Raw genomic sequence first — 25457 nt, forward strand, 5'->3', positions numbered from 1 at the left:
ATTATTGCACAATGAATTCAAGGTGTATAGTAGGCCTACCAATTATACAGGGAGTTGTAATAATTATATTTTACAACTCCCCCTGTATAATTGTTCGTCTAAAATAATTTTTCATGTGATCTTTCAAGACATGAAAGGTTGTGAACTACATGTGGCAGGTGATACATGTCATCTGCTAATTATTTTGTGGAACTTTTTTTAATTAAGTATTTACTATGGACAATAATGAGGTGTTAATTCCATTGTGAGAACCAGCACATCACATTCTTTTTCACATCAAGTTTGATATTGTAGACTAGCATTAGCATGGCCGCTAATTTATAACAAGTGTTATCATCTATACAATGGCCAACATAATCTCGACCTGATGCATCAATCAGGATTAAAAAAAAACACAACAAAAGATGACGTCACAGCAGGGGAGCTCTCTAATTGAAATTATCATGATCCACTGTTCACAACTTTATTTGAACATTTATAGTTTTATTTTTTGGTATAGGCCTACTAGGATACGAAAATACCAGGTATACAGGTAGGTCGCAGCACTCACTGTTTTCTAATCGGCTTAATATTAATCCGTTAGGCCTACAATAAGTTGCTACCTGTATTTTCTCTAAAGCGTATTTATCATAATGAATAATAATAATAATAATAATAATAATAATAATAATAATAATAATAATAATAATAATATGATAATACGTTAGTTAATGAAAATAATCAATATAAAATATGATGTAATGGGTAAGGTAAATTAAAAACAATACAGGTAAAAAATAATTGAATATGTATTGTATGAACCAGCAAACAGATCAACGATAATTTAGGCCTTGTAACTTTGACGCGTCACACCAGGGAGTTGTTTACAACTCCCTGGTCACACACGTCAACCAACGTGTTTCTCTTAAATTATTTTTACTTCTTCATGGTAGCCACCGATTGGTCGGATTGACTCAATAAAGTTTGGTTGCCATGACGCAACGCAGCGCGTCATAGGCGCAACGCGAATGACTCAAACTATTACAAGTGGGAACCGATATTTTATTATTTCTTTGTACTGTGTGGACAGCGAGCCGTCCGCTTATTATTTTGTCGGATGCGTGATTAAGAAAAAAAACACAACTATGACATCACGTTGCGTTTTTGATATCCGTTTCATAAATTATGCAATTCTTGCAAAAAGCTGTGTCCAAATTCTGGCTCCTTATTTGATTGCGTAATTGAAGCAAGGAAGCCTGTAATTTAAACGACTGATCACACCCACAATGGATTTCCCTCTTTCCTGTCCTTTACCTACGTACAGTTAGTATAACCACCTAGAAATAATGACACCATCAAACTTTAAAATAATTTTTCCAATTTAATACCGACCGTTTGAATCAACATAAGAATGATGTTGACGATTTTTTAAATATATATTTTCGAAGATCGTTAAGAAATAGAATGGATCAGCATCAAAGAAGGAACAAGTGTTGGGGGTTTCCCTTCAAATTAGGCAGTAATGGTCATTTATTTTATCTCCATAAAACGATAATTCGATATTTCTGACATCACACCCTGGACTTTGAGAAAGGAACGTGACAGTATAAGGGCTTACTGGTATGACGTCATTGTTCGTTGTTCGTTGTTTTGACAGTTTGATGGTCAAGCAATTAGTAGTGACCATCGCTTGAATGATGCAATGGATACACACGTGTGATTTGTTTCTGTCTCAGGGACAAGGAAATGTGTTGTTGATACCCGTCAGGGACGTATACCGACCTATTAGTTATTAAGGCTTTTTATTTTCGTACCGTTTGCAATAAAAATTGAATTGTGAATGTGAGTAGATTACGAATATATAACAAATAAATATAAATATAACATTGTAAAACTTTCTAGCAGAAACCATTGATATAAAACAAATCTGCTATTAGTTATATTATTACGACTTCAATGGTAAAATACGTCAAGTCTGTTACTGCGTTTGTTCCATCTTTGTGAACGAATACAATTCTGTAAATAGGGAGCTATAGTACTAAAGCCTTGCCTTGGTTTTAGTACTATTGTATATAACAATACTATCGACGACACAATACACTCGTTTAATGTTAATACCGGACAAATAGACAAACCTAGGAGTTTTGTCATAACACCAGGTACAGTACAACAACCACGGAGGAATAACACCATAATTGAACTCGATCAGCTGTTTCCGGTTGATGTCTTGTCATGTTTCGCAATGTACAGTGCATATTGAGGCCTAATATTATTAAAGTGGATGAATAGATACATTTTAAAGTCGCGACAACGTTCGTTTTATGTTGAAATACTTTATGCAGACAATAAATACGTAAAAACATCCATAATACAGTAAATAATTGCGGGGATTTCCCAAAATTTTAATTGCAGATGTTTTTCTCCTTATAGTTTAGGATTTCATTGGCAACCTGAAGCTCACAGCACCATGGGAGACACTATCAAACGTTATGCGACAACAAAATGTGATGTGCCCATGTATGGACATGATGATGTCATATCACTACCATATTTAAGCATATCACTACTATATTTGGGCACATCACACTTTCTTACCAAACTAGTTTGATAGTGTAGACAGTTACAGTATTATAATGTTTAATTATGGCATCCATTCAAAAAAATAACTCTGTTACAAACAATGTTGCATCATTTCCAATAAGGAAATACATTTATTGAATATATTTTTGTTTTCAATTTTTCATCGATAAAATGGAGGACCTATAACTGTCCAAGTCCTTGATAAAACTAATTGTCGAACATGAATAAAACAAACTTGAAGAAATCTAAAATATTAGTTTAAATACTGAACAACCCTGTTAGGCCTCTAATTAAATAATTTACAATGTAAAATCATGGAACTTACTCCATGATAAAATTAAGGTTTGATGCTATACAGTATAACATACCAATATCACTACACACATCTACTGTACTGTACTGTATTATATAGCATCACTATTCTTCACAATACTCCATGTTAAAAACATTCCAAACATGTACTTTAAAACTAAGAAGTACCGAAAAAATGAATACTTTGATTTAAGTTAGCATAACATTATACACTGTGGACGGGAATGACATTACCTATGTTACACTAACATTACCCTGGAAGAGAACTAAAGGAAAGGTATTAAACAAGGTTAAACAGTGTTATACCTCCATATTCCTACACACTATTACCTATTACATTGTCTACACTGTGGAGCACCATTTTGAAATGTTTACACTATCAAACTAGTTTGACAAAAAAAATACCCATATATGGACATGATAATTTCATCTAACTACCATATTTAAGCATCACTACCATATTTGGGTACACTTTTTTGTCAAACTAGTTTGATAGTGTAAACAGAGCTTTAAGGTGAATACATTTTTAGTTATGCACCAACATGTTACGTGAGCAAAATAAGATAAAACTACTTCATTACTTGGCAGCATCACAAAGTTACTATTGCTAATGGCTAAACATTGCTACATCTATCAATCACACAGAATGAAATGGGTGTTTATTTCAGGGGCATTGAAGACCAATCACACTGACACTATAATACTTTTATTAATGAAAGACTAGTATTACTAAATAGGTTTTATAAGTTATGGTGGGTACAGTCAGCAATGATTATATACTTTATAGCCTTGTACATTCACAGTTTTTTGCGTTCACAGTTTTTGTGCGTTCACAGTTTTTGTGCGTTCGCAGTTTTTTGCGTTCACTGTTTGTGTGCGTTCGCAGTTTTTGTGCGTTCACAGTTTTTGTGCGCTCACAGTTTTTGTGCGTTCGCAGTTTTTAAGCTTCAGTAATTTTCGTTCAGATAGATGGGTGAGTGAGGTGTTGATTTATCACAAACCCCGGTATGATTTCATATTATATTATTCAAAAATTCCCGACCAAGGCCCTTGTGCGGTCTCATCCTCAATATGCGGATGCAAGTTAAAGTTCATCTCATGTGGTAGCGCTGCCCTCTGTGGGTAAAAACTGTGTTGTAACGAGTACGACAACAGGTTGTCTACGGATGATGTGTAAATGTCTGCGAAGCGTGAAAGACGACGGGAGAAATACGTTGGGTTGTGGTACGTGCGAAAGATACTACCAAACTGGCGGTTAAACAATGTTTTTGTTATAACTCTAGAAAAAGAATTGAAAAAAAAAACATTAAGAATATTGACATTGAACATTATTACGAAAATTAATGCAAACATTTATTTGAAATTTATTGAAATTTAATTCTCTTTTAATTATGTTTATTAAAATGCTTAGGAAAAAAGGCCGATAGACATACCTAAGTTGGTGACGCTCTCTCAGCCATTCTTGTAAAACTGCTTGACACTCTGAATTCTCATAAACCTATAATAGAAAAAAACAAATATTCCGCTCAACTGTTTTTTTAAATGTATTGTATATAATTTATTTTTGTTATGCATTAAAGGGGGTGTTGGCAGTCATTTTAATATACCCACAATTTCTATTAAATATGATCAGAAAGTAGAGATCTAGTTTATTGAATTAAAGGCAGTTAAAGGAAGATAGGAAAGATTAAGATTAAATTGGTAACAAAAGAATAATCCTAAGATTAAGAAGGATAAAAGAAAAAAGAGATTACAAAACACTCTAATCTCCTGTGACTTGGTTGAGGTCACTAGGCTCAGACCCAATTTAGTGAAAGGTTTACGATTAAAAAAAAAAAATAAAGAAAAAAATAAATAAATAAAATGTGTTTAGTTATTGTCTTTTTTTAATGTTGTTACTCCACCAGTCAGCATTTTGATTTTTGTTTGCAATTCCAGCTAAAGTATATTTTGTGCCAACTTTTTATCCTTTTACCAATATTAAGTGAATCGCCGTCTAGATCCGGGACTAGAATTCAATGTCTGCAAAGACTGAATTAGTGATTTAGGTCACTGAACAGCTGATTCAATGATAGGATTGAAACAACTGAAAAGGATAAGATTATAATTTGACAAAAAAAAACCAATTTGTATTTGTCGCACATTTTGCCTTTCACAGTTAGTGTATAATTTATCATGGATTACACTCTTCTTTGAGGTTTGTATTGTACAACTGTGTCTGTCAAAGAACAATACCATTGTGCAAATACAATAGCAGTTTTCCTTTCACACTACAGTACAATGCTCCCATTTTAATGTTTTTACACTGACCATGTAGTAACAATAAGACAATGACTTTCTTCTGACCACAAAATAATAAAATCTATTCATCTATATAGTTACGTTACTATTATATTCTGATTATATTTACCAATACTACTCCTGGTAAACAACTTTTACAGCAGTTTTTACTATTATATGTATTTACACTGGCAGTGTTGTTGTACACATCCCCAAAAAAAGAAGATGTTTTTATTTTTGTGATAATTTTGTATATTTTTTCTATTAGTCTTTATTCTATTATATATACATATATAAATCCAAAGGCAAATTACTGAAAAAATGACAATACTGTGGGATACATATACAGTACACATTTAATATTTTAAAACCAGGTTGTATAAGCTATTATTTCATTAACATTTTCAATTGATGTGCTAAAATTAAAAAGTTTGATATAGGAAAAGTAATACAGGATTTGAAAGAGTTCTAAAACGACCAACAATGGAAATAACAAGTCTATTAATAACTGTTAACTACTGCGATAACAATGAACTATGGGTAATATCAGTATGTTATTTGTTTATTATCTAATGTGATATCATTTGACCCCTAAACCACAGGTTAAGCCATTGTCCTTGTCTTCTCAATATTTGTATGTGTTTTTAGGTCTTTCATTTGATATGGATATTTCAATAGATCACTAGACCTCATCAAATATTATTAATCTTAAAATAGTCAGTATGATTGCTTGCTATCAAGACTTCAAAATACACAGAAAATGCTATTCTGGCACAATCCAAATTTAGTACAAATTTGTTTAAATTGTATATTTGACTTTCCTTTATGTAAAGCACATTGACTCTTAACCAACCAACCAAAACTCCTCTCCCCTAGCCAAAATTGAACCGATAATTAACCGATAAAAATTCTCTGATTTGAATGAGATAATTATCGGTTAATTTTTCTTGAGCAGAATCAGTCAAACCCCATTTCCACAAACAGGAAGTTGTATCGGTTAATTATTGTTCTGCGGAAATACGGCCTATGTCACTCTCCAGAGTAGCGTTGCATTGTGGTTTACAAACTTTGACAGATCCAGGATCCAGGGAGGGGTGGGGGCTGACTTATGTATTACCCTATAAATATTTAGAGGGCTGGATGGTCCCTTGTCCGTCAGCTTACCTGATTTTTTTCAATGAGGGCCTGCAGCGTTAACAACCAAACAACAGCTTGCTTGAAAGGTACAGAGTTGCTTGTTGTTATTTCAGACTGAAAAATATAAAACATTGTGATACAAGATTACATCATAGAAAGTATTATAATGTGATGTTCCCATATATGGACATAATCATGTTATCACTACCATATTTGGGCATGTCACTACCATATTTGGGCACATCACACCTTTTTTGTCAAACTAGATTGATAGTGTAGACAGAGTTTTTATATGAGGCAATTGTAGTTTAGTTGTTATATACTGTACACATTGCAATACATTGGTTCAGCCACTGCCAATTAGAATAAAGCAGGACTTATACACATTGCAATACATTGGTTCAGCCACTGCCAATTAGAATAAAGCAGGACTTATACACATTGCAATACATTGGTTCAGCCACTGCCAATTAGAATAAAGCAGGACTTATACACATTGCAATACATTGGTTCAGCCACTGCCAATTAGAATAAAGCAGGACTTATACACATTGCAATACATTGGTTCAGCCACTGCCAATTAGAATAAAGCAGGACTTATACACATTGCAATACATTGGTTCAGCCACTGCCAATTAGAATAAAGCAGGACTTATACACATTGCAATACATTGGTTCAGCCACTGCCAATTAGAATAAAGCAGGACTTATACACATTGCAATACATTGGTTCAGCCACTGCCAATTAGAATAAAGCAGGACTTATACACATTGCAATACATTGGTTCAGCCACTGCCAATTTGAATAAAGCAGGACTTATACACATTGCAATACATTGGTTCAGCCACTGCCAATTAGAATAAAGCAGGACTTATACACATTGCAATACATTGGTTCAGCCACTGCCAATTAGAATAAAGCAGGACTTATACACATTGCAATACATTGGTTCAGCCACTGCCAATTAGAATAAAGCAGGACTTATACACATTGCAATACATTGGTTCAGCCACTGCCAATTAGAATAAAGCAGGACTTATACACATTGCAATACATTGGTTCAGCCACTGCCAATTAGAATAAAGCAGGACTTATACACATTGCAATACATTGGTTCAGCCACTGCCAATTAGAATAAAGCAGGACTTATACACATTGCAATACATTGGTTCAGCCACTGCCAATTAGAATAAAGCAGGACTTGTACACATTGCAATACATTGGTTCAGCCACTGCCAATTAGAATAAAGCAGGACTTATACACATTGCAATACATTGGTTCAGCCACTGCCAATTAGAATAAAGCAGGACTTATACACATTGCAATACATTGGTTCAGCCACTGCCAATTAGAATAAAGCAGGACTTATACACATTGCAATACATTGGTTCAGCCACTGCCAATTAGAATAAAGCAGGACTTATACACATTGCAATACATTGGTTCAGCCACTGCCAATTAGAATAAAGCAGGACTTATACACATTGCAATACATTGGTTCAGCCACTGCCAATTAGAATAAAGCAGGACTTATACACATTGCAATACATTGGTTCAGCCACTGCCAATTAGAATAAAGCAGGACTTATACACATTGCAATACATTGGTTCAGCCACTGCCAATTAGAATAAAGCAGGACTTATACACATTGCAATACATTGGTTCAGCCACTGCCAATTAGAATAAAGCAGGACTTATACACATTGCAATACATTGGTTCAGCCACTGCCAATTAGAATAAAGCAGGACTTATACACATTGCAATACATTGGTTCAGCCACTGCCAATTTGAATAAAGCAGGACTTGTACACATTGCAATACATTGGTTCAGCCACTGCCAATTTGAATAAAGCAGGACTTATACACATTGCAATACATTGGTTCAGCCACTGCCAATTTGAATAAAGCAGGACTTATACACATTGCAATACATTGGTTCAGCCACTGCCAATTTGAATAAAGCAGGACTTATTGTATGATAAACAATATTAAGTTGGATCATTGTAGTTGACATTATTAATGAGCATAGTATCTTGACATTGTTTGACAATAAAGCCTTTATAGTCATATTGAATACTTAACCTCATATTAACAGGATGTATTTCAACTAAAAATCACAAAACATAAACTCAACATTCTTCTATATATCCAGGTCAAAATAGATATAATAATATAAAGAAAAATATAATAAGATAATAAAGCATTCATAACTGCCAAATGGACAATTTAATTAGATCTTCCCTTAACTAGGTTCTAGCCCGTAATTAGTAAAGATTGTGAGTTACAACTCTGGCACTAAGTCAGGATTGAACCCCGGACTTTGTGATTGGAAGGCAAGCACGTTAACCATCAAGCTACAACTTCACTACATTCTGAGTATTTTGTAGATCCATTGACAGTTGTTGGGTAGGCATCTTTCATTAACCATGAAAAATATTCTAATTAACAAAGCCATAAATTATTATATTCATAACTGATGCAACCAGCAGGAATAATAATAGCATAATATATGTCATTTACATGTACGTAATACTTGTAATAAATTGTCAAATTGTTTCTACAGGTAGCAAATAGAGTGAGTGTGTTTACACAGCTGAAACCATGTAGGTGGTAAACAGCAACTCCGGAAAAAGTAACAATTGAATATTATACCAGTAAAAGTTATATAAATATTGCTAATTATTGTTGTAGGAGGCTGTTGACTACTGTATAGAAATATTTTGAATGGTTTTCCATACGTGGAGTGTATGTACTGTACAGAGAATTCTGAAATAAGATGGTGGAAGGGGGTGCCATAAAATTCAAAAGGGGTAGGGCCTTGGGGTGGTGGAAGCGGGTCTGATAAAGCTAAAAAAGGGGTCGGGCCTTGGGCTGGTGGAAGCAGGTGCGATAAAGCTCAAAAGGGGGTAGGGCCTTGGGGTGGTGGAAGCAGGTGAAATAAAGCTAAAAAAGGGTAGGGTCTTGGGGTGGCGGAAGCGGGTGTGATAAAGCTCAAAAAGGGTAGGGCCTTGGGGTGGTGGAAGCAGGTGAAATAAAGCTCAAAAAGGGTAGGGCCTTGGGGTGGTGAAAGCAGGTGAAATAAAGCTCAAAAAGGGTAGGGCCTTGGGGTGGTGGAAGCAAGTGAAATAAAGCTGAAAAGGGGAGCAGGGCCTTGGGGTGGTGAAAGCAGGTGAAATAAAGCTCAAAAGGGGGTAGGGCCTTGGGGTGGTGGAAGCAGGTGAAATAAAGCTCAAAAGGGGAGCAGGGCCTTGGGGTGGTGGAAGCAGGTGAAATAAAGCTCAAAAGGGGAGCAGGTCCTTGGGGTGGTGAAAGCAGGTGAAATAAAGCTCAAAAGGGGGTAGGGCCTTGGGGTGGTGGAAGCAGGTGAAATAAAGCTCAAAAGGGGGTAGGGCCTTGGGGTGGTGAAAGCAGGTGAAATAAAGCTCAAAAAGGGTAGGGCCTTGAAGTGGTGGAAGCAGGTGAAATAAAGCTCAAAAAGGGTAGGGCCTTGGGGTGGTGGAAGCAGGTGAAATAAAGCTGAAAAGGGGAGCAGGGCCTTGGGGTGGTGGAAGCAGGTGAAATAAAGCTGAAAAGGGGAGCAGGGTCTTGGGGTGGTGGAAGCAGGTGAAATAAAGCTCAAAAGGGGGTAGGGCCTTGGGGTGGTGGAAGCAGGTGAAATAAAGCTCAAAAGGGGAGCAGGGCCTTGGGGTGGTGGAAGCAGGTGAAATAAAGCTCAAAAGGGGAGCAGGTCCTTGGGGTGGTGAAAGCAAGTGAAATAAAGCTCAAAAGGGGAGCAGGTCCTTGGGGTGGTGGAAGCAGGTGAAATAAAGCTCAAAAGGGGAGCAGGTCCTTGGGGTGGTGGAAGCAGGTGAAATAAAGCTCAAAAGGGGAGCAGGTCCTTGGGGTGGTGGAAGCAGGTGAAATAAAGCTCAAAAGGGGAGCAGGTCCTTGGGGTGGTGAAAGCAGGTGAAATAAAGCTCAAAAGGGGGTAGGGTCTTGGGGTGGTGGAAACGGGTGTGATAAAGCTCAAAAAGGGTAGGGCCTTGGGGTGGTGAAAGCAGGTGAAATAAAGCTCAAAAAGGGTAGGGCCTTGAAGTGGTGGAAGCAGGTGAAATAAAGCTCAAAAAGGGTAGGGCCTTGGGGTGGTGGAAGCAGGTGAAATAAAGCTGAAAAGGGGAGCAGGGCCTTGGGGTGGTGGAAGCAGGTGAAATAAAGCTCAAAAGGGGAGCAGGGCCTTGGGGTGGTGGAAGCAGGTGAAATAAAGCACAAAAGGGGAGCAGGTCCTTGGGGTGGTGGAAGCAGGTGAAATAAAGCTGAAAAGAGGAGCAGGGCCTTGGGGTGGTGGAAGCAGGTGAAATAAAGCTCAAAAGGGGAGCAGGTCCTTGGGGTGGTGGAAGCAGGTGAAATAAAGCTCAAAAGGGGAGCAGGGCCTTGGGGTGGTGGAAGCAGGTGAAATAAAGCTGAAAAGGGGAGCAGGGCCTTGGGGTGGTGGAAGCAGGTGAAATAAAGCACAAAAGGGGAGCAGGTCCTTGGGGTGGTGGAAGCAGGTGAAATAAAGCTCAAAAGGGGAGCAGGTCCTTGGGGTGGTGGAAGCAGGTGAAATAAAGCTCAAAAGAGGAGCAGGGCCTTGGGGTGGTGGAAGCAGGTGAAATAAAGCTCAAAAGGGGAGCAGGTCCTTGGGGTGGTGGAAACAGGTGACTTTTACGACCTTTAGATTTTTGTAATCCCCTTTCATCGATTGTAGATTTTTTTTCTTTTTGTAGTAATAATTTCTAATAACAATTTAATGCATAACTACTACTGAAAACTTTCAGATCCATGCCGTAGGCTGACTGAGTATTATGAAAATCAAAGATAGTGTAAATGTACTCCCCGTAGAGGGGCTATTGAATTCGCACCTCTAATTCTGGGATGATAGCTCCTGTCCTCCATCCATGTTTAAGTGACGGGTCAGCAAGGTCACTGTACACATGATCTCCAAAATATAACACACCAGATTCGTTCCAATGAATTGAGTTTACAAATTTCTCAATGTTACCCTGCAAGAAAAGGGTGATTTTTTACTCATTCATAAGGATACAAATTAGGAATCAAAGTAGAACTACCATTTATAAAGCTCTGTCTACACTATCAAACTTTATGTGCCCATATGTCATATCACTACCATTTATTTGGGCACATCACATTCTTTTCCACATAAAGTTAGTGTAGAGAGAGCTTTAGTTTTTGGTTTTCGATGTCCCCGACGACAGAGGATGTCAATAAAGTTTGCCTAAAGTAAAAATAAATTTAGGTAAAAACTGTAAATATGTTTGTAAGTTTATCATATGCATTGTAAACATCTTTTCAACTGTTGTGTAATCATATTCATACCTCTAAATAAATCTTGCCCTTTTCTAGGTTGTTGACCTTTGACCAAGCTGGTATACCAAGCTTGGTTGATATACATCTAAAAGGTCTAAAAATACAAAACAAACTTTTTAAAAATACCATAAACAATTTCACTGTAAATGGTATAAAAACTTGACCTGAAGAGGGCAGCATACCTTATATTCATACATAACTACAGATTTTCAAAAGTGATTGAAATAGCTTATAATATTGTCATTATTGTGGATGAGTGAAATGTATTACATTATTGCTTTGGCTTTAGAAAGATTCTGTTGGATAAATTCTATTTCCCAAAAAATATGTTAAAAAATATGTTTTTCTTAACATTTCACATTCAAAATATTGGTTGAGATTTGGTAAACTTCTGAAACTTGGTGTATACCTTGATGTGTCATTGAAGAAGTATGGTTTTCTTGCCTGGGTTACAACAACATCAAACATTTCTCGCCAGTTATGGCCGCATAAATATTGCATTCCTCGATCCCTAAAACATTAAATAATATTGAGTATGCATCTGTTAAATTATGGTCTATATCGTTGGACGATATTTTTGGGAAGATGTAAAGAAACTGACAACTAGTTAAATATGAAAGACTATTTTTGATAAACAAATATTTGTCCAGATAATGTACAACAATTTATAATTTATACTACTGTACTTTCTCTTTAGATAGAGATAAGAGAAAAATATCTGTCTGTTTATAATAAATTCATACATTTTGAAATAATTTTCCATCCTATAGATTCTAATATCTTTATTTTTCTTAATAGTGCCATCTATGCTTTAAGAAAAACTAGATATTTCGTTTTTCCAAGTTTGGAGGTGTGTTTTAATTCATTGCACTCTGTTTAAAAGCCTTTCGTTACAACTGCCAGTGGTGGATCCAGATTTTGATATCCTATCTTTTGCATTACAATTTGCGAAATTTAGGGGGGCCAGGGTCTGACTGCATTATAGCAAAGTTTGTTTACATACACAAAATGGAAGTGACTATTTGTAATGAGAAACAGCTTCTTGCCAGCTGTGTGTAGTCTGCTCAACAGCTTTACAACTTGATGTTCATTCTTTAGGTATTTAGCTGCAAATAAAGGGAAGCAAATATGATAAAATTAAAAGTGTCCAAGAAATAATACTGGTCAAGTTGAGCCAAACTAAAGGGCATATTTGACTAGTCACTCGCAAACAACTTGCACTGAGCTACTCAAACTGCTCACATATATAAACAGTGAGGATTATCTGCTCAAAACAGTCTATCTACACTATCAAACTAGTGATATGCCCAAATATGGTAGTGATATGACATCATTATGTCCATATAATAAGGGCACATCACATTTTTTTGTCAAATAAAGTTTGACAATCATACAAACACAGTACTACAGTCTTAACACAATTCAGACTATGGCCTTGTATCATTTCATTTCGCGATCTCTTATCGAGGGGTAAGATCAAATTGCTATAAATGTTTATTAGTATCACACTACCTGGATTTTCCATGACTTCATTATGCATTTCTCCAGCAAAATGAACTTGTTTGACTGAATTCTATAATGAAAATAAAAATATATTTTTTACACACTTAATCATGTGTATTAAAACGTTGACTAACATAAAAAAGACAAGAACTACAGACTTAATACTTTAATACTATTTAATAAGTTAATCTTATCTTGTTAAGTTCACATACTCACATGAATATCATCAAACAAGTTGGCAGGACAGTAATCAATGTTGTGATTTTCTAAATACTGAAGGAAGAAATGAAAACAACAATATTAATTGTTTTTTAAATACCGTATATACTCGGGTATAATCCCACTCTGGGCCTAATCCCACCCCCTACTTTCAGCTGATTTTACAGGCATATCCCTGGGTGGGTATAGTCCCAGTATTGACTTTTGGTCTGGATGTAGGCCTCTCTCTAGCCAGTTCAGATGCTTACCAATCATTTTTTTCCTGAACCAGGTTTATCCCGGCTATAGTTCCACCACCAAAAGTCGGCCCAATTTTGTGTTCTAGTGGGGTGGGATATACAATATATGATTTATAATCAGAAAGCTGGATGATGATGACACTTGCTGTTGATGAGAAAGTGATGATGCATTGATAATTAATTTAATTAATTAATTTTAAAGTACATTACTTCTATAACGTTTGCGAGTAAAGCCATTTCAGGAATTGAAAATATGTCCATAAGCTGTCGCATATTTTGTCCCTGTAAAGAAAAAATAAATTAAATTTCACTGAATCTGAAAGCTTGCTTGCCTTTTCCTTCATGTTTATTTGTTTAAGGTCAAAGGTTATACTTAATTATGCAAAAGATTTGATTACACACCTTGCCATGAAATGAGCTCATGTACGTTACTGGGATGTGAACACTGTCATATTCCTCAATGACCTCCTCATTGCTTAACTGTCGGTGACCCCTGAAGTAAAATGGTTTAAAAAATCTAAATGAATCTACTATACATATCAATTGAACACACTATCCAAGACCTGCATTAGTGAGTTTATCTAAAAAGACTTCTACGCAATCAGTGGCACAACGGCTAGACCTGCATTAGTGAGTTTATCTAACAAGACTTCTACGCAATCAAGTGGCACAACGGTTAGACCTGCATTAGTGAGTTTATCTAACAAGACTTCTACGCAATCAGTGGCACAACGGCTAGACCTGCATTAGTGAGTTTATCTAACAAGACTTCTACGCAATCAGTGGCACAACGGCTAGACCTGCATTAGTGAGTTTATCTAACAAGACTTCTACGCAATCAGTGGCACAACGGCTAGACCTGCATTAGTGAGTTTATCTAACAAGACTTCTACGCAATCAGTGGCACAACGGCTAGACCTGCATTAGTGAGTTTATTCAACAAGACTTCTACGCAATCAGTGGCACAACGGCTAGACCTGCATTAGTGAGTTTATCTAACAAGACTTCTACGCAATCAGTGGCACAACGGCTATGAGCACTCACTAGCTAAACCCAAGGGCCCGGCCTGAGCAGTGTCCAGAAGATAAAACAGGAATTAAAATATACATCAAAAAAGGCTAAAAACGCCCAAGGCCTCCAGCGTTGGAGGGCTACTTAGGGTTCCTAAAAAAGGGGGCCTCAGGCATCTGTGTTAGACCATCGATTGCAATTCTGTTTTATTTCTTCCCCCCCAAGTCCCAAAAGGTCCACTATTTTCTCTGTTGGTATTTTTTCTTGTCTTGTTTAACTAAAGACAATATTATATATATACAAAATTTACATTATCAATTGTATACAAACAAAAATATGTTAATATAAAATGAAAAAATACGGTAATTAAATTTACGGAATCTGAAATGACTCAAACTTGATGTAAAACATGCGCAGTCGATCATGTGACGACAAGCAATAGCTTAGCGCTTCATGTACGCGGTACGCGGTAAAGTGTTTGCTGGAAATAAATACAGACGTACAACAGGCGGTAAAGATAGGTATAGGTAGCTGTTGCCAAGCTCATATCTTATAACACTACGCGCCCAGTAAATCATCCATGGACGCCATTCGGGCGGACAGGTTATTTAAATTGTGATTTAAATGTAAATGGTTTAAATTTTGCGGTCCGCCTCGAAGTATCTGTGGTTAACCATCTTGATGAATGATTCATGGAAAAGGGAAGAAATTATGTACACAAAGTAAAATAAAAGTTTCTTTGGGATCTGGACACTTTCCGATTAATTCTGTGTGTTTACATTGATACGTTTGGTTAGACAACTTCGTTCTTTAACCGAAACATTGTGGATATTGCCTTGACAACGGCGGAATGGCGTCCATGGATTACAAAGGTCTCACCCAGTTACCTATCTTGCGCCGCGTAGCGGCGCTATACAATCTTTGGTGTCTGGAAATACAGCGAATACGGATACAGCGCCTAAACATGGGAAGGAAGGCCAACTCAGACAGCGTCGTACGACGCTGTCTGAGTTGTTTGTCCTTTAAACATCATGAAAGCGTTAAGTTCTGGTGTCCATCGTTCAACTAGCCCAAGCCACAACAAAGAGTCTTAAATCAGTCTTTAGAACGTCAAATAACGCAAATTTTGCCGGGGCCTTCGGCCCCTGACCGGGGGCCCTTGGCGGCCCCCTGGCCCCCCAGCCATTGTTGCTCGCTTTGCTCGCACCCCCCCCATTATAAATGCTGCATACGGGCCTGATATGGAAAGTAAATTTTCTACCTTTCATGATTTTTTTTTACAAACATTTTTAGCAAAATGAAAAAAATTTAAAATAAGTACTTGAATACAGAACCAAATTGAATTCGATGGAAAGCATCTATCTTCAAAAGTAATCCCTGGGGAAAAAAATATAAATAAAACTATAAATCAAAATCAATTCACTAGTACTGTCAAAAACCAATAGATGCACTGATTATGTTTAAATAATATAGTATAAAACTGACTCCAAATAAAGAGAGGCAAGTCATGATTCAACGTTTCGATCTGTATTTAAAAAATATTACACATACCTTATGGATGTCATAATGCAAGCCTCTTATAGCAAAGGTGGGGTCATAGGGCACATCTTTTATTCCTGGTGGAAACTAATTAAAACAAAATTAATTAAAACAAATAGTAATTTGATATGTATAAAATAGAAAGAATCAAACATGCCAATGTAGAATGGTTTGTGGAAAATAGTGTTCTATCTTTTTATGAATTCTTGAAGCTGACAATTTATAGTTTTCTTTCCTGAATTATGAAAATGAAAAACAAAATGTTAAATTGTATATATGAATATTTATTGTTTGATTCCAAAATGTATTTAAGTGAAGAGAGGCACTATATGTCAACAAATAATTCTTAGTAATTCCATGATGGTTGTCACATAATGCTTTGTATTGTACATTGTACATTATCATTGATTACTTCCATCTTGGTCCTGTCTCAATGATGGTTGTCACATAATGCTTTGTATTGTACATTGTACATCATTGATTACTTCCATCTTGGTCCTGTCTCCATGACGGTTGTCACATAATGCTTTGTATTTCTTGTCTTTTTTATTGTATGTATATGTTTCATATGGACAGTTTGTCTGAAATAAAGTTGAATTGAACATTGCACCACTTCTTTCATCAACCTACCAGTTTTTTCTCCATTAATATCTGTAGTGCCATTTTGTATATAAGTTGATCAAGCTCAACAGTATAGTCAGCCAGTGTGTAATCATAATCAAATCCATAGATGTTAATATCTCCTAGATTCAACTCATTATTTGAAAACACGCCCTTTGGGTTTATGTGATGTAAATCACTTTTTGCTGAAAAAATAAACAAAGTTTGCCCTTTTTAATTGAACAAGAAACTGAAACAAGAAGTGTGTGCCTCACACTTGTTGGGGAATGGTCAAATGATGCCTCATATTTGTGGGGACGGTAACTCGATTTCTTTTTGGATACATTTTGCATGGGATGGCTCACATGCCTCGCACACTGATGTGCCATTTGTAACAAGTCAAGAGAAGCCAGATTAAGTTTGAGGCCTATTTTATTATTATTATGATATATGTTATATGTATTTGTTATATTATCATAATATATGTGTATTCATTATAAACCAATACACGGTAAATCCATCTATTCATTCATTATTTCCTAGGCCTAGGCCTGCATAATTGTATTTCAACCAGTCAGACATGCATCCAGGGACCAGACAATATGATTGCCGCCACACAAAACGAAAAAGACAGGCTAGGCCTAGCATAGCTACCTAGCTTTTCGCAATAATCCTTTGATAATTTATAAAGGCGCCACAGATCACCGCTTGTAGCATTGGAATCTTTGTTCCAAGAATTACTTAAATAATAAGAACGATAACTAAAAAATCTATGAGTATGTCTTGCAAATGTTCTTCTCATGGGCGCCGCCATTATTGTTTTCGTTGATTCATAAACATTTTTATTAACTTACTTTTAGCTTGACAAAAAAATGTATTTGATAGGCTAACAAATAAAATATATTTGTAAGTTTATTATTTATGAATAAAAATGATTTATATTCAAATGTAAAGCAAAATATTAAATATTATCATTAGACGACATATAGTTAACAAGTTCGTGTCAAGTTTAGGGTCAAAACTGACCAATGAAATCACAACACATCAGGTTGCGAATTCGACGTGGTTGTTTTTCGACAACAATTGTGAATGAGGGTTATGTTTTTGTAGTGTTCTTTTCATTTAGTTGAATTCCTTGTCACTACTGCATGGTGTCAGTATCCCAGTACTCTTGAGGAATTTTACAAGATGAAAAACATTTATAATTTTTTATCTTCTTTTCCAATTCTACTAGTAACTATTGGTCTTGGACATGAAAAAGGTAGGCCTAACATAACTTTTAAACGACCAACATTTTCAGTCAGCAGGGCACCACCTGTCACACGTCAGCTTGCTTGTATGTAGTGTAGTGTAGGTGGAAGGGCTTGTCACTGTATGGTGAAAATAGATTACTGTATATATTCATTAGGAATAATTATGTAGGCCTAATGTAGGGGCTTAGCTAGCAAGGCTTGCTTAAGTTACTTAAAAAATTATTTTTGTTTTTTGGAAAATGAATTTCTAATAATAAATATTATAAATAATCTGTTTTACTTTACTTTTTATATATTCAGGCGTATATTGGCTAGTTCAGTATGCCTCCTCGACCTAGCATGGTTGTTTAATATAATAAAAACCAGTGCTTGGTTAGTTTGTATAATAGATAGGCCTATATGTTGGTTATGGTTGGTTATATTTCTCGTTTTATGTCTGTTTTGTGTCTTCTGCTTGTTTACTTCTGTTGTTATTTAATTTAAAATCTGATTCTGGTTGGTGTATGGTGTACTGTGTTACTTGCGAAACCTTAGACCTGGCCGCTGGGGTGATCAAATAAAATAAAACTATACATAGAACACGTTTCTACAATAATAAATAAAAAAGCCTGATCATTTTTTATTATGTTTTACTTCGTAGGAGTTGATGCCACTCAGAAGGATGCCTCGAGGCATATGGAGAATGGTAATGCCTTATTGGCCGCTGGTCAGCTCGCCGAGGCACTGAACCATTACAATTCAGCAATTGGTATGTTTATTCAAGCATAAAAGACAATTTTGTTTTGTTCATGCTTACATTTTACTTGAAATTGTACATTCAAAATGGGGTTTTTTTTCGCTAAAAGTTTTTAGCTAAAATTCACATTCCGTTTTCTTTCTTTTACAGAGAATGACCCAGATAATTTCATGGCATACTACAGGAGGGCAACTGTTTATTTGGCAATGGGCCGTTCCAAGTCGGCGTTACCGGACTTGAAGAAGAGCAGTGTATTAAATAAAGCATTTTCACCCGCTCTTGTTAACCATGGCAACATCCTAATGAAACAAGGTCATTTGGCAGCCGCTAAGAAAGACTACGAAGCAGTTGTAAGTTTATTTGGAGCGAAGGTCATAGTTAAGAGGTCAAACTTTCAGAAAGGTTAAATATATAATATATGTATCAGTGGTGAATCCAGGATTTTGAAACAGAGGGGCCTAGGGCCTAAAAGTGGTGAAATGAAGTTATGAACTTAATTTGATGTCCAATCCTTTGCATTACCATTTGCAAAATTTAAGATTCACCGTGACACCTATGTATGTGATTTAATGAATGGACTACTGTATCGGAATTTGTAAGTGAAAGAAATACTCTGTTTTGTTCTACAGATAGCAAACGATCCAAGCAATAAAGAAGCCAATGAGAAGCTAAGACTGGTTGATCCATTAATTGCGAACATAAAGCAAGGCGACGCCCTCATGAAGTCCAGGAACTTTCAAGAGGCCCTTCAATATTATAATGCTGTTATAGATGTAAGAGATTCAACAATAATTTCGTTTAGAATTTATCAAGATTTTTGCTTTGCACTATCTTATTGTTTTGTTGTTCTCTGTGTGTGTCACTGCCTCAAAAGAAGAATTTTATAAATATGAAATATTGTTTGTACCAATTTTTAAATAGATTTATTAATTGATTTTCTTTCAGCATTGTATATGGTTTCCAGATGTACGAATAAATCGTGCCGAATGTTACCTTCAAGTTGGAGAAGTATATAAAGCAATTGACGACTACAAAGTGATAGTAAAATTGACCAATGACAACACACAAGGTTATTATAAAATGAGCGGACTTCACTATCAAATTGGAGATTTAGACGATGCTTTAGTGTAAGTGTTGTTTATACACAATTGGATGGGAGAACAACATACAGAATAAATATATGTATATGCTTTGTAGGAATATAGGAAATAGCATGTAAGTTTAGGGTTACCCTGGACTAAGTTGTATTATAGTTGGAGAAATAACATGTAAGTTTAGGGTTACCCTGGACTAAGTTGTAATATAGTTGGAGAAATAACATGTAAGTTTAGGGTTAACTTAAAGGCCAGGTGCGGGCAAAAAATTTCTATTGATCATACATTCCAATAATTATCGATCTATAGTTTCCCCTATGTTTCATAATTTTTGGGATTTTCTTTGTGTTACACGAGCTTGTTGAAAATAAGCACTTTCATATCAGTGGGGGGATAGTTCAAATTACACAGTAAAATCTCTATTCTTTTGTACACAAATTTTGTAAATAGAGAGGCATTTTAAAAAGCTATGAAAAATAAATGGTGTGGTAAAAAATGTTATCAGATGACTAAATATAGGTAATATAACTTGAATATTACATTTCTGATATTTTTATTCAACTTCAGATTTTTATTTTATTTTCATGCTATAGCAAAAATTATCCACCGTATATCCACCATCTTTTTTCACCGTCTAGGGAGTCACCAGATATGTTATTACATTAGGTTAACTACCTAACTTCCTGGTTTTTATGGAAGAATTTTGCCAAATTTTGTATTTGACCATATTAAGGGAAATTCATGTTTTTTCGTCTTGATTTCTGTTACAAATATTTGATTTATGTACAATTAACCAAATATTATATTTAAAATTCATGCCTGTACCTGAGCTTTAAAAGTTGTAAGTAATAACTTCAATAATGAAAGGCTTATCAATATGTATAAACCTGTACCGTACATATCATCAGTGAATCATTCATACATTTAATAATTAAATTTATTTTTATTTTCAGTGATATTCGTGAATGTTTGAAGTTAGATCCTGAACACAAAGAATGTTTTCCATTTTACAAAAATATGAAAAAGCTAAACAAACAATTAATGAAAGCAAAAGATTACGAAAATGAAGAAAGGTGAGTCCTTTTTTGTACTCAACATCAATAACGCAAGTGTATTTGCAATAGAAAATATAATAATGGAATAATAAATGGAAAAGTTCCAAATTGTATTTGTATGTATGAAATTCCTAATAAAATATTTTCCTATTAGAGGACGAAATAAAGTTAAATTAAAATCAATAATTGCTACAATGATTTTTAATGGACTGTGGAATATTATTAAAATTGTATTGTATTCATAAAATTCTGTACTATAATTGTTTTTCATAAGGATAAGTACTTTCTCCTTATTAACAATACTAGGCTTTTTATGATGATGGGCATATTAAGATGAAAATATTGTATGCTAATAGACACGTCTTGTTTTTATGATGATAGGCATATTAAGATGAAAATATTGTATGCTAATAGACACGTCTTGTTTTTATGATGATAGGCATATTAAGATGAAAATATTGTATGCTAATAGACACGTCTTGTTTTTATGATGATAGGCATATTAAGATGAAAATATTGTATGCTAATAGACACGTCTTGTTTTTATGATGATAGGCATATTAAGATGAAAATATTGTATGCTAATAGACACGTCTTGTTTTTATGATGATAGGCATATTAAGATGAAAACATTGTATGCTAATAGACACGTCTTGTTTTTATGTACAGCTATGAAGATGCTATAGGAAAATACGAAGCTGCAAAGAAAACTGAACCCAATAATTGGGCATACGTATCAAGAGCAGACAGAGGCATCTGTCATTGTTTAGTAAAATCTTTTAAAACATCAGAAGCTATTACTAAATGTAATGAAGTACTCGCTGATGATGTAGAGAATATTGATGTTTTATTAGATATTGGAGAAGCTTATATACAAAATGAAGAATTCCAAAAAGGTATGATTGCTAACATAGATTATTTGTTTAGCAGATTCTTGTATGGTATCATATCGAGCAACAATAAACCCTGTGCTGTATCGTGTCTCATGGTGGAATACATTACCCAGTATCGTGTCTCCTGACTGCTTAGTTATTGTTTGGCTTGTTATTGTTTGTTTTACTATTATTTTCTTGGAAGTTCATATGGAATATATTTATCAAAATGAAATCTGACATTTACACACATTAATATTGTTATAATTGTATATTTTTTTTCTTGTTAATATTTTAGCCATTGATGAATTTACAAAAGCACATAATATAGAAGACAGTCAACGAACACAGGATGCTTTAAAACGAGGCAATAAATTACTTAAACAATCTCTAAAACGAGATTACTATAAAATTTTAGGAGTTAAAAGGTATGTTAAAATTGAATGTTATAAATAAGAAATGTTAAAAGGAATAAGGTAACACTTTTTAAAGGTTATTTTGAACGCTAAAGCTCTGTCTACACTATCAAACTCAAAAATAAAAAAAAAGTGTGCCCAAATATGGTAATGATATGCCCAAATATGGTAGTGATATGCCCAAATAATATGGTAGTGATATGACATCATTTTGTTCATATATGGTTGCATCCATTTTTTGTTTGATAGTTTTATGGGCAGAGTTCAAGTTACCAGTAGGATGTGTATTCAATGCAAGTAATTTGTTTCTGATGTTTTTATTTTCCACTTTTAGAAATGCAAATAAGAAAGAGATAATAAAGGCATATCGTAGTTTAGCAGTCCAATGGCATCCAGATAAATTTGAGGATGCTGAAGAAAAAGTAAAAGCAGAGAAAAAGTTTATAGATATTGCAGCGGCTAAGGAAGTATTAACAAACCCAGGTAAGGTTGTCACTTGTTGTATTCAAGTTCAAATTTATTGTACCAAAACAATGCAAAATTGAGATATGTAAAAACATTAAAGATTAAAATGGTAAAACATGTTAAAAACTGGACTTGATAAAATTTCACTATGATATAGTTAAGATTTTAAAATAGAGAATACTTACCGTTTAAAATAAGCAATTTGAAAATACTGTAGTCTGATTGCACATGGAAAGAATGAATTATTATGATGCTCAGTCTTGTTAATTGAAGGGATCAACCTACTGGATGAGAAGTTGGTATCTGCTGTGAGAGAGTCAGTCAGTCCAACATTTATTTTAACTATTATAACTAGAACCGATACATGCCTCAGGGTGGGAAATACCATTTTGGCCTCCATTTCAAATGTATTTTAGAACCTTCCCAGGACAGGTCAATTGACACCCCATTTGTGTGTAATATCATCAAACGCTCTCTCTTAAATCGGTTGATTATAATTATTGTAGTTATGTTTTAAACAATTTTTTTTTGTAATTCAGAAATGCGTGAAAAGTTTGACCGTGGTGAGGATCCACTGGACGCAGAAGAACAACAACAGAGTAATCGGGGCAATTGGGGTAGTCCGTTCGGTTTCAACCCATTTGGAGGCGGAGGAGGCCATTCATTTAAATTCCACTATAATTAAATATTTTAAGTTTTTAGTCAAACCGGTAAAATTTTACTTATTCAATAACTTTTCATTACACACTATGAGTACATTTATATTTATGTATTTCTAAAATGGTATAAATAATTACTGCTATGTCAGATCTGTATATTTAGGTATTAAACAACAGGTATTTAGTTAATCTCTGTTTATGAGCCTCATCTACAAAATACCAGCCATAAAAAGTAGATGTTTTTGTTGATACAATACTTTACTTTGATTGGCCAACAATGTGTGGAGTACAAATAGATACGAAACACCATTGCATTCAGTATACTAAGGCATTCCCCTTATACATATAACATTGTTCTAAAGTTTTATAAGGGACTGTAAAACTCCGTCTACACTATCAAACTAGTTTGATTGTGTAGACAGAGTTTAAAGGTAGTGTGCATATATTTATTCCATTTAATGCTATTTTTCTATCGTATCCTCTATTTTTACATAATTTAATAGAACTAATTAACCTTTGACATGTTTGCTTTTATGTTTTCAGTAAAATTATAAAAGTGATCACCTATAATTCTAGTTTTAATTATAATTGATTCAACTCTACAAAATTGAAAATTCATTTATCGCCTCATGTGGTTTAACATTAATGTTTTAACATAAAGAAATACAATTAGTAAAAACAAACAAATAAAATTGTTTGCTAAGAATAAATATTTAATGTTGAATGTCAAAAGCTATGCAATGTGGTACAACATGGTCTGCATATCCGGTTCGGGTCTCAGATATTGTATGTATGTTGCTCTCAAGATGTTTTAAGCCAATTCATTAGCCTAACACTACGTTTAACCCGTCACTAGTTATGATTCTTATAACTAATATGTACGCTAATAATTTAAGTTAATGGTAGTCTATTTTATAAAACTGTACAATAGTGTTGTGGTGCATCCTAGAATGGGAAAGGGAAAAATAGTTTCACATATTGGACTTTTTTGTTTTATTTTAACAAAAGTGTAAAGATATTTTTTTTAAATAAGTTTAATTTAATTGTATGAATCTCTACAAACATGTTTTTTAGCCATAAATATTCTCTTTTTGTAGATGAGGCAAAAAGGTTGTAAGTGTAAGTTTTTATTTTGTATGAGGGAGGTTAGAGAACAAACCAACAATGGTCTCGTTAAAATTCAATTTGTTGCATGTGTTAATTCTAATTGCATCACCTTTACGATGTCATAGGTCATCGTTTGCGTTTGCATAAAAAAATCTTTGTACTTAATACAAATTCTTTTCTCGAAAAATGCCAAAAATATCTTTTTAAAATGCTATTATTATGGCTATATATGCGCATATATTGCTTTGTATCATCTTATAGAGCCATAATAACCAGTTTTGTCGAAAAATAAAAGGGTCAAAATTTTACCATTATTGGATATCGACGTTTTAAAATGCTATTATTATGCAATAATATGGCTATATATGCACATATATTGCTCATCTTATAGAGCCATAGTAACCAGTTTTGTCGAAAAATAAAATGGGTCGAAATTTTGCAATTATTGGAAAAAATCCCTGTACTAGTACAGGGATTTTTCCGAAATATGCCCAAAATATCGAAATTTTGCCATTATTGGATATCGACGTTTTAAAAATAATGCTAATAATATACAAATAATGAATGTTTATGAGTGTAATGGTACAAATAATGGCACGAGGTGAATGATGAAAGGTTATATTTCAACGAGGCGATGAGCCGAGTTGAAATATAACCTTTCATCATTCACCAGACCAGACAGGTGGCGCTGTTGTATTTCACAGTACACAGAGCCATATCATAGGGTAATTTGTGTACTAGATTTTTTTTCATCCGCGAAACGTTTTTTTTTCCGTACACAAATGTTTAAAAGAAAAACGAAACTGAGGCCAGACGACAGGTGGCGCTGTTGTATTTCACAGTACAGAGCCATATCATAAGATAATTTGTGTACTAGTTTTTTTTTTGTACACAAAAATGTTTCAAAAAGTACTATTAAACGATCGTTTAATAGTGCGTACTATTGCACGCCATGTGACCCACAACCGTCCAATCAAATGACAGGAATTTATTTAGGTGTTATATAATTTGCAATAATATTAGACCGGGCGCCCGGAAGATTTATTCATGTGAA

At 34.7% G+C, this 25457-nt stretch overlaps 2 protein-coding genes across 2 annotated transcripts; one reads left to right on the top strand and one right to left on the bottom strand.

Moving 5' to 3' along the window:
• Positions 1-2662: 2662 nt before the first annotated feature.
• On the bottom strand, positions 2663-17551 carry LOC140048557 (5'-nucleotidase domain-containing protein 3-like). Its single transcript, XM_072093298.1, has 15 exons — positions 17401-17551; positions 16777-16952; positions 16159-16233; positions 15929-15984; positions 13999-14089; positions 13807-13878; positions 13355-13411; positions 13148-13208; positions 12639-12741; positions 12045-12146; positions 11645-11729; positions 11170-11310; positions 6316-6402; positions 4305-4369; positions 2663-4150 (listed from the first exon to the last, which is right to left on the bottom strand). The coding sequence occupies exons 1-15, from the start codon at positions 17546-17548 to the stop codon at positions 3895-3897; spliced, it is 1575 nt and encodes a 524-aa protein (XP_071949399.1). The 5' UTR covers positions 17549-17551; the 3' UTR covers positions 2663-3894.
• A 248-nt stretch (positions 17552-17799) lies between these two features.
• LOC140048558 (dnaJ homolog subfamily C member 3-like) lies at positions 17800-25024 on the top strand. Its single transcript, XM_072093300.1, has 10 exons — positions 17800-18007; positions 18640-18747; positions 18886-19085; positions 19365-19508; positions 19681-19862; positions 20783-20902; positions 21554-21780; positions 22055-22184; positions 22507-22655; positions 23177-25024. The coding sequence occupies exons 1-10, from the start codon at positions 17935-17937 to the stop codon at positions 23320-23322; spliced, it is 1479 nt and encodes a 492-aa protein (XP_071949401.1). The 5' UTR covers positions 17800-17934; the 3' UTR covers positions 23323-25024.
• The last annotated feature ends 433 nt before the right edge of the window (positions 25025-25457 follow it).

The sequence above is a fragment of the Antedon mediterranea genome, chromosome 5, assembly GCF_964355755.1.
Source record: "Antedon mediterranea chromosome 5, ecAntMedi1.1, whole genome shotgun sequence".
NCBI classification, from domain to species: Eukaryota; Metazoa; Echinodermata; class Crinoidea; order Comatulida; family Antedonidae; genus Antedon; species Antedon mediterranea.

Coding starts and splice junctions, on each gene's coding strand:
- LOC140048558 (XM_072093300.1), top strand. CDS start 17,935: ATGAAAAACATTTATAATTTTTTATCTTCTTTTCCAATTCTACTAGTA. Junction 18,008..18,639: donor TGGTCTTGGACATGAAAAAG/GTAGGCCTAACA, acceptor TTTACTTCGTAG/GAGTTGATGCCACTCAGAAG. Junction 22,185..22,506: donor AAAATTTTAGGAGTTAAAAG/GTATGTTAAAAT, acceptor TTCCACTTTTAG/AAATGCAAATAAGAAAGAGA.
- LOC140048557 (XM_072093298.1), bottom strand. CDS start 17,548: ATGAGAAGAACATTTGCAAGACATACTCATAGATTTTTTAGTTATCGT. Junction 16,953..17,400: donor GGATTATTGCGAAAAGCTAG/GTAGCTATGCTA, acceptor TTATTTTTTCAG/CAAAAAGTGATTTACATCAC. Junction 15,985..16,158: donor TGCATTATGACATCCATAAG/GTATGTGTAATA, acceptor TTTTTTCCCCAG/GGATTACTTTTGAAGATAGA.